General features: G+C 35.8%; 1 protein-coding gene across 1 annotated transcript in view; it reads left to right on the forward strand.

Annotated features, from left to right (window-relative positions):
• IRAK1BP1 (interleukin 1 receptor associated kinase 1 binding protein 1) overlaps positions 1-9562 on the forward strand; it is a 32982-nt gene extending 23420 nt beyond the window's left edge. Inside the window, exons 3-4 of the mRNA XM_072642654.1 lie at positions 7866-7996; positions 8081-9562. Of these exons, the coding sequence (XP_072498755.1) occupies positions 7866-7996; positions 8081-8345 (396 nt within the window). The 3' untranslated portion in view covers positions 8346-9562. The remainder of the gene's footprint in view (positions 1-7865; positions 7997-8080) is intronic.
• Positions 9563-10085: the final 523 nt, after the last annotated feature.

Here is a 10085-nt window from a genome sequence, read left to right on the forward strand (position 1 = left end):
AATCTCATACATTCCCCAAGGAAACAAACCTAATTAAACAGACTATATATAGGTAAACTAAGATTACAGATTAAACATTTAGTTTGCAAAATCCTACACTTAGAAAACTACAAGGCTGCATTTTAAAGAAGACACAATGAGATAATTGAGAGGAAGGGATCTACATGTCAAGAAGACTTGGCAAGAGGGAAATTCTTCTGCAAATAAGATATTTTAGGGAGGCGGTTTTAAAGATTCTGTGTTCTACTCTTCCTCTCATTTGTGTCTTAGGAGTGTCAGAAGTATTCCCTTTACACACTATTCCATGAGTCAATTTTTGGTCAGATGAGGTTAATATTAACAGGAACAGACTTTTAGCCAACCAACATTGCAGGAGGAATGGGCCCTGAGCCTCAAATAATAAAAAGTAATAAAAAGAAATTTTAAAATTCCTATAAAATAGGAGATAATAACATCAGATTTTAAGATTCCTTAAAGCTGGGGTTGTGCAATTTTTAAAATTATAAATAATTGTTAGAAATCTTATTTTTAAGAAATTCCCAACATCTGATCTTACATTAATCTTTTTCCAGTATGTTATTCTTTGTTTGGGGGAGAAAGCAAAAATTTTATTTAAGAATTTTTATTAGTGGTGACAATTGCATTTTTTTCCCCATATAAGGCATCTAGAATTAACTCATGATTCTTATTACAACGGATACCGTTCCTTTCAGTTTTATTAGGAATTACTGTATATTCTCTTAACTTGCTTTATTGCCTCCTCAACCTCGTCTATTTTGTATGCAAAGAAGTCCTTTAAAATCCAAAGCACCATCACTTTTCCTGGCTCTGGAGAAGGTTTTGTGAGAGATTAAACTTTACACAACCCTGAAATAAGTATATTCCCAAAATGAGGTGGTGGGGTAGGAGAGCTTAGCCAATCTATGTGGTAACAAAATGGTGAGGTTTTTTTTCATATAATCATACTTAGTCACTTGATTTAAAGTTACTCAGTTTTTGTGCCCAGCTCTGTTACTGGTTTTATAAAATAAACACATGCAAAATGTTTCAAAGCAGCAAAGTCAAGTGAGAGTCAAATTATATGCATATTTTTAGGAGTAAAAGAGTTAGAGAAATTGAGGAAAAAGCAGTTAGTCAAGAAAGACTTCTTAAAGAAGGTAAATTAAATATCCAAGCAAGTAATAGGCATAGATTGGGAGACAGCTTCAAACAGGTAAGAAGTCAGGTTTGAAAATATGTGTTTAAGAATCATAGGTTCAGCATCTAGTCACAAAGCCAGTAAGGATACTCCAAGGAAATTAATATAGAGCACCAAGTACTGGAGCTTAGAGTCTTATCTGTGGATTAAGGGGAAAATAGAGTGGTTAAAGAGGAGGAAAACCATGAATGCAGTTCTACAAAATTCAACCTAATGCATCAGAGATTTATTAAATGCCTACTAATGTGCCAGATGCTGTGCTAGATGATAGAGAAATAATTCCTGCACTCAGGGAGTTTAAATTCTACTAAAGGGAGAAAATTTTGAAGAAAAGTAAGTCTTGCCAATGTTATATAATTCTGGGAGGACAAGAAATATAAAAACTGAGAAAATTCCATTGGGTTTCAGCATATAACTAGTGACCAAAGAAAGTTTCAGTGAAAAGTTAAAGATAAAAGCTAAATTTTAGATTAAAAGGAGGTGCAGGGTCATGAGGAAATGGAGGCAGTCAAAGTAAGCCACATTTTTTAAAGTTAGCCATAAAAATAAAATAAATAGTACAGGAATTAGATGGTATGACTGGTCTGATGAAGAACAAGGAATTACATTTGAGGATCCATCCTCAGCTTAGGGTTTAAGGGATGCATGGAGAATTTTGTGCCCTGAAGAGAGTACACAGTGTTTGTGGGGGAGTTTTCCAATGCACTTAATAGCTCTGGTGCACAAAGTACAAGTTAGTTTCTGTACTAAAAGGACAGGTAAAAGGAATACATCAGATTGTCAGGAAAAATAAAGTGTTTCTTGAAAGAATAGAAAAAAGTCCTCTTTCAGTGCACCCCAGGTTCCTCAAATTCCACAAAATCATGAAAATCAAGGGATTAAAACCTCGAGTCCACTTCAGGAATGCCCTTTGAAACTGTCCAAATTATCAAGGGTATGCATATCAAAAAGGATACCAAGTATATGAAAGAGGTCACATGAAAGAACAGTAGGTTCTTTTCTATAAATAAAGTAATAGATTTGTCAAGTATGCCCAAGTTAAATAGGGGGACTGGACACAGAGCCATTAGCCCAGAAAAAAACTTTCATTTTTGCTATACAGGCTCACAACTTCATTGAGTAGTCCCAAAGTTTTAGATAAAGATTTTCTTGTCATTGAGCGTATACAGATCAACAGGTCTACCAAAATGAATAAGCATAACTTACAGAGCCTGTGATTAAATCAACCCGTCCACAAGTTTCCCTGCCATATTGAGATGCTTCTTATTGGGATGGAAAAATGATTCCTAAGCCAGAAGAGGAGATTACTAAAAAGAAAGATATCCCAAAAACAATTGAAAAAACTTATCATATATGAAAAAACATGACATTCACATGAAATTAAGACTAAAAAGGATAAAAGAATGGAAGAGGTATTTTTTTTAAAAAGAATCTGATGAATCATAGGAGAACTCTCATTTATGTCACATCATGTCTAAGAGTAGATGATTATAACAGTCAGAAGAAAGAAAAGGATTCCAGAACATCTGGAGCTGAGTAACAGATGAGCTTCTCCTCCCAGAAGAGGGAACTGGACTATCTCAAGAGGAAGCTGCTGCTTGTGATTATTAATAACCAATGATTTGGGGAGATCCACAGTTCCCCTTTTTTCTAAAGTCCTCGTTACTGATAATGAGGTTGAATTAACTCTTTACTCAAATTTGGTCAGATTCCACCCAATCTTACAAGGAATTTAATCTAAAATGGGGAAACCCATTGTGTTCAACACAGATTTAGGTGGGAATAAATTCTTTGATTAGATTACCCGAGGCTGGGCAATTTAGAAATAAAAGACAAAGTTACATTCCCCCAGTCTTTCATTAAGATAGGTCCACCTCTCATTGCACTATTCATTCTCTCTCATTAATTGTTAACCAGTGAGAGTTGATTGCCACCCTCAGGAACACCCATTCTTCCAAAGACATGTAAAATATGAGCCCACCACCATGAGTGGTCTTTGACTTTTGAGTGTTACTGACCATTCCTTTTATTAATAAAATGCTAGTATTATTAATAAAATGATTAATTTCCCAGAAATTGTCTCTCAAACTTTTTAAACTTTTCAGCTCCAAGGAACTATGATGTGGATCTATAAGTACTATAAGGAAAGAAGTCATCTAGGCCCAAGAAGGAAGAGACAAATAAAAATAACTGGTGAATCCCCACTAATTGATACTAAGGTGGTCTTTGTTGACCTAACAAGTGATAAAGAAGTCTCTTGTCTTCTTAGGGCATTACTTCCCAGGACTTGTGATTGTTGTGGGGATAAATGATAGCACCAGAAAGAAACCTAGAAAACATTGGGAAGGATTTTGACATTGTGAGGGAGAAAAAAAACTTTGGGACATAGTGTTTTCATCATTGTTACTGATTGAAGATAGGGAATTCAGAAGAGAAATACAAATTTACAAATTTCAGGAGTAAGTGATGGGCTGAGAAAATGGTTTTGAAGAATGAGATTTAGATTTCAGGACTATAGCTTAAAATGTAAGAGTGATGATATATTTTCCTAGAGTCTTGTGAATGATTGAGAGGGAAACTGAAAATGGGAAGGGGGGATGGTCCACATTTATTTGCCAAACTATCTACCATTGAGAGTAACGAATATAACATAATAATGGGAAGAAGACTAATTTGCAGTGGAAAATATCTAAGAAGAAATTCAGAAGTAGAAATCATAGCTTCAGAAGTCTATTTGCAAATGCGTAAAGCAGAGCTACCAGGTAAAGAGAAATCCAAATGCAAGGAGGCATTTTTTCCTAAGTAAATTCCTAGTTTGGGGAATGGGACTTATGAGTGGAATGTGGCTCTTGAAGATTATGATTTACTCAAAAGCAGTATACTGAAGGGAGCAGTGGAATAATCTAGAGTGTAAGGAAGTATACTTTAAAAAAAATCCAGGAACCTAAATGTGTGTCAAAGAGTAAGGAGCAATGTAAGTCAGAAATAATCCCAGGGAAATAGCAGACCACTTATACAGGAGGATGAAATAGATCACAAATTTGGCATAAAGGTATGATATTGTAGTTATGGGGGGGACTTCAGTTATCCAGATATGGGTTAGAGCTCTATCAAAAGCAGAGTTGCTGATATATATTTTAATATGGTTTAATTAAGGGTAATTTATTTATGAGGGAGAAAGCAATGCAGAATTCTAGACTTCATTTAATTAAATAAGCATTTTAAGTGCCTATTGTCTAGCAGGCACTGCGCTAGGTAATGAGAGTACAATGACAAAGCTTAAATAGTTCCCTACCCTCAAGTTACTTACATTCTAATAAAGGGAAATGACATATACTCAAATAAGAAAATACAAAACATAAGCAAAACAAATCCAAAATAATTAGGAGGAAAGGCTTTTGCATTTGACCAAAAAACAGGAGCTGGTTGGAAAATTTTGAGGTTTGTGACAGATCTTAGAATTTGTGATAACGAAAAGGAAACTGACCATAGTCTGACTTCAAAACAAGATTTCAAATAGTGTAGAATAAATTTACAGGTGATATCATATGGTACCAAATACAGGGAATATCAGCCCAGAAGGGATGGATGGGAAGTTCTCAAGAATAAAATTCTAAAAACAAACAACAACAACAAAATAAAAAACACAACCCTGATGAAAAAAAGGTGAAACTGTGGCTACACCAGGAATTCAGTCAGCTCAGACTTGAAAAAGCTATATACAGTAAATGGAAGGGCAGGTAATTGAGGGTGAGTACAGAAATGGTGACATGGTCCTTTAAAAAGTATCAGGTGTTAAAGTTAATAATAAGTTGAGACTAGTAATGAATGATATAGGGCTTTTTTATTTCTTAACTATATTGAGAAAAGAGAAAAATCAAAAACTGCATAGGACCACTGTTCGTTGTGGCTATGACAATGAGAAAAGATGGCAGTAAGAAGGCAAAACTTTGAACTATCTGCTTCTGTTTTCTCTTTCAAGGACAATCATATTTAGTTAGGGAGAGACTAAGACAAAATAGGTAATAAAAAGTTGAAATCCCAGATCAATGAAACATTAAGTAAGCACCTAGCTTTCCTCAATGATTTCAAATCATCAAAAGGCTTATCTACATCCTATATTAGCATTGGTAAGGTGTGATTGCTGAGTCACTATTAGGGGTCAGGAAAGATTGTGGAAAACTGGGAAAGTATTTCAGGACTAAAGAAGAACAAATGTACTGATTTTTTTAAGGGCAAAGGGAGTAGTAGATGCTAAATTAAACTGTTGGCATCAATTCCTGGCAAAATTTTAAAACATTATAATGAGCAAGTTGTAATAGGGGAAGACAAAACAGAAAGCCTGAGTAGAAGGCTCCTTGCAATAGTCCACATTTGAGGTAATGGAGGTCAGACCTAGGTGTAATGGTAATTTAAATGGGGAGATCTTTAATATTCATTCATTGATAGGCCCATTTGACCTGCTGGAGTCACATAGAGACTGTGGTGGGAGGAGTTTGCTGGATGGGTGGAACAGGAAGAGATGAAACTAGAGCAGAGCTGAGACAAAGTTGGTCATGAGTCTAGTCAGAGCTAGGAAGGATGCAGGCAGCTGGCTAGTGTGAGTGAAAAAGCTTGCTTGTGATTTGTTTAATGGAGCTGGTTTGTGGGAAGCCTGGGAAGAGGAAGGCTTGGGGAAGGCTTGGGGATGGTGTTGTTCTCTGCATTGTTATTCTGTATAGATTTTTCTTACTGTGATGGATTTGGCTTTCTGGTGTCTGAATAAATGTTTTGGTTCTGTCTTCCATGTGGAGGGTCTGCGGTATTTTGCAATTCAGAATTGCACTGGGATATTCTTGGCCGCCACAGGCACTGTGAATATCATATTGGCGCTTCACTAGGGTAGTTAAAAGAAAAAGGAAGGGAAATATAGGAAAGATTTCTGAAGTAAAATCAACAGGACTCAGCAACTGATTGGCTATAAGGGGTGGAAAAGGGGAAATATTGAAATATTACTCCAAGTTGATGAGCCTAAGGGAAGGAGAAGATGGTGGCTGTTAATAGATACAGAGATGTTAAGGGGAGGGGAAAGTTTTGAGGGCAGTGGGATTAATTTAGTTTTGTACATGTTGAGTTTTTAGGTGCTGATATGACATCTAAAGGTGATAAGTAGCAGTTAGAAATATGAGACACATAAATGTGAGACACATGCAGAAATTTGCATCAGATTGGAAAAATGGGAACTGAAGCTCTGAAAAAAGAGGTAGTGATATAAATTTAAGAAACATGTTCCTAGAAATGATAATTTAAGATTTGGATGGCATTATCAAAAGAGAGAATATAGAGATAGAAGTGAATCCATGTGGGTGTCCTCCATAGCTTTTTCCTGGACCCCATTCTCTTTTCCCTCTTTATTATTTCACTTAGTAATTTAATCACCTTGCAAGGTTTCAGTTCTCATGTTATGCAGATGACTCTTAGATGTACTTTTCCAGCCCTAACCTTTCTCTTCAGTCTCAAATCTCCAAATGCCTATTAGAAATTTCTAAATGGATGACCTATACACAACTTAAATACCCAAGTCCAAAATTTAACTCATTCCCCAAAAAACCTTCCCTACCTTCCATATTTCTCTTTTACTTCTTTTATTTCTCTTCATGGGCACCACCATTCTCCCATTCACCTAGATTCACCTAGATGACACCACAAGAAAGTGTCATCCTCTACGCCTTTCGTTTACCTCATTCAATCATTTCTCAAGTCATGTCATTTCTACCTTCACAATATATGATATATGTTTGTGTGTGTGTGTGTGTGTGTGTGTGTGTGACCAGTATGTTCTTCCTGTCTCTGACACTGGTGCCACCTTTGTGCAAGCCCTCATCACCTAATGCCTGAACTATTACAAGAGCCTGATGGCTGGTCTGCCTGCCACAAGTCTCTCCCAACTCTGATCCATCCTCCACTCAGCTTTCAAAGGGATTTTCATAAAGTTTCGTTCTAAACTTGACACACACACATACACTCACCCCTTCTCCCTTCCAGGGGCCTCCTGTCACCTCCAGGATCAAATATAAAACCTTCTATTTGGTGTTCAAAGCCCCTCATAACCTGCCCCCTACTATTTTTCTAGTCTTCCTACACCTTACCCTTTTTTGCCATTATAATACTGGCCTTCTTCCTGTTTCTAAAATAAGATGTTCCTTCTCCTGACTTGGCATTTTCACTGGCTACATCCATACCTGGAATGCTCTCCCTTCTAATCTGTACCTCCTAGCTTCCCTGGATTTCTTTATATCATACCCACTATGAACCTTTTCCAGTTCATGTTCAAAGGATAATAAACAGTACTGCTTAGTGTCTTCCCACTCAGACTGCCCCCAGTTTATCCTGTGTATATCTTTTTTGTACATAGTTGTTTGTTTGAATGTTATCTCCCTGATTAGACTGAACTCACTGAGAGCAGGGGCTGATTTTTACTTTTGTATCCCTAGCACTTAGCACAGTGCCTAGCATGTAGATGTTTAATAAATGCAAGTTGACTCCGAAATTATCTTCTTGTCAAAATTGTCTTTTGTATTATTTCCTAATCCAAGCTGATGTCTTAGTGTTTTCCTCCACATACTCATAGAAATCTGAAACAATGCAGTTCACAAAAAAGATAATTTTAATTCATTTTCATTTACAGGTCTGCATTACATTCACTGAATTCGGAAAAATGCAGGATATTTGTAACCTTCTTGTTGAAAAGCTAGATAGTTCTGTTATCATCAGTTCTCCTCAGTTTTACCATACACCAGGAGCTATTGAGAATCTTAGGTAAGTTAAGCAGATTGTTAAAAAAAAAAAATCTGTTATATGACTTGTTAATTGTCATTAATATTATTGTTTTTTATTTCCAAGACGTCAGGTTTGTCTCTGTGCTGTTGGGAATGCATGGCGAAAAGCTCAAGAAGTATGTCAGCTCGTTGGTCAGTCTCTTGGAAAACCTCTGTTAATCAAAGAAGAAGAAACGAAAGAATGGGAAGGTCAAATAGACAATCAGCAGTTATCTGACCTAGCAGGTTCCTTAAGTGTACAACAGAAAATTCAAAGTGCAACTGTACATGCTTCTTCCAGGGTATTTTTAAACTTTGAGGTTAAGAAAAAGGAAAAGAAAAAAAAATGATTTAAAGTTCTTTATAACCAGGCATCTTTCGTTTTTTTATCTTTGTATCTAATTGCCTGAAACCATGATTAAATTTGTATAATTTTTAAAAAGTTTTTATTTATACTGATAAGATTAATATTTCATATGGAATGCCAAATTTTATATGTCAGCTAAAAAAATGGACACTGCAGCATACTAAAACTTTTTGTGTTCCTCATTTTCAGTTTTTGCTTTCAATTCCCATTTTTCCCCACATTCTTCTTTCATTGTAATGTCATTCTTTTTACCCTTTTCTATTTTGTGATCATGAGAACAGCATTTGCATTATAAGGTATTTTTTCTCTTTTCCTGAATTTTAAAAAAAAAACTTTTAGACCTTTATTTTCTTAGATATGTTCATAGAGTGCTTTCTATTCGTTTTTTACTGTTTTTTTTAGTCTTACACCATGTTCAGTGGATGCATTAAACATTAATTTTCAGTGCATTATTATCATAAATTAATCTGCCTTGCTTTATCACAACTGCAGTTTTACATTTCAATGTGGTTTCGGCTTCTGTACTACACTGCCAAAACTAAATATTTTGTGAAATGCTAAATGAACTTAAAAATAACTGGATATCAGTTAAAAACTAAGTAACTTCATTTTTTAAAAGTAATTTGTTGATGAAATTTTGTAAAACTGAAAATGTGGAACACCAATGTGCACTATTGGGTGTAAGTTTCATGTTAAAGGGATACACAGACACAGTTCTGCCTCAGGGACCTTATAATTTTGTTTTAAATGTCAGCCAAAGTTAGGCTAATACAGCCACCACAAAAGTGAGTAGAAGGGTAAGGGTGGATTCTAGCCTAAAGAATAGAGTGAGTGAGCATTTACTGGAAGATATATAGCCTTAGCGTCAGTTATAGCAAGAAAATGATGCAGTATGGAAAGCAAATGATGTTACAAGAATATGACTTTTGAAGCTTTTTCAGCTTTTGGGGGAATGATACCACATTTGGGAAACCTTAAAACAATCTTGACCAGACTGAAGGATGAACTAGAATGGAATATGAGAAGAGAACAAAAAACAAAATGAGACCATTTGAAGTTTGTATTTTATATGTGACTGATAAATAGTGGTTTTAGCTATAAAATGCAGTAAATATATTTGAAGGAGAAAGCAAAAAAGTTTACTTTATTGTAAGTTCTTTTAGAGTAAAGACATGCCTCATTCTTGAATCTCCCTCAGCACTTTAAGTGGTGTTTTGCAGAACCATAACTAGTAGTAGGGTTTTGGCCTGTCATGGCACTAACAGCTATGGGTCCAGACTCCACAAGGGATATAATATTCCATCCTTTTACCAGGATCTCAGAAAGTTAGAAACAAGGATCTCCTCAGGCCATTTTGGTTTTAACACTCTGAGCACTTCCTCTTCAAGTCAAAGTCATAGATGGAAGCTATATGCACACACACAGGGAAGGCCATGGAGGACTGGAAAATTGTATACCTGCCTCACCCCTATCCACAGATTTCAACCAACTTAAACAGACTATAAATCTGTCTACCCAGCATTTCTTTTCTATGGGTGTATCTCTTGGGTGTATTTCTTGTTTAAAATGTACTGGGGGGAGAAGCCAAGATGGCGAAGTAGAAGAACAAACCTGCCTTACTTCTCCCTCTGTAACCCTTAAAACAGCTGTAAAAAAATGACTCTCCACAAATTCTAGAGCAACAGAAGCCACAAAATGACAGAATGAAACAGATCTCGAGCCC

Source organism: Notamacropus eugenii, chromosome 2 (genome assembly GCF_028372415.1).
Source record: "Notamacropus eugenii isolate mMacEug1 chromosome 2, mMacEug1.pri_v2, whole genome shotgun sequence".
NCBI lineage: Eukaryota > Metazoa > Chordata > Mammalia > Diprotodontia > Macropodidae > Notamacropus > Notamacropus eugenii.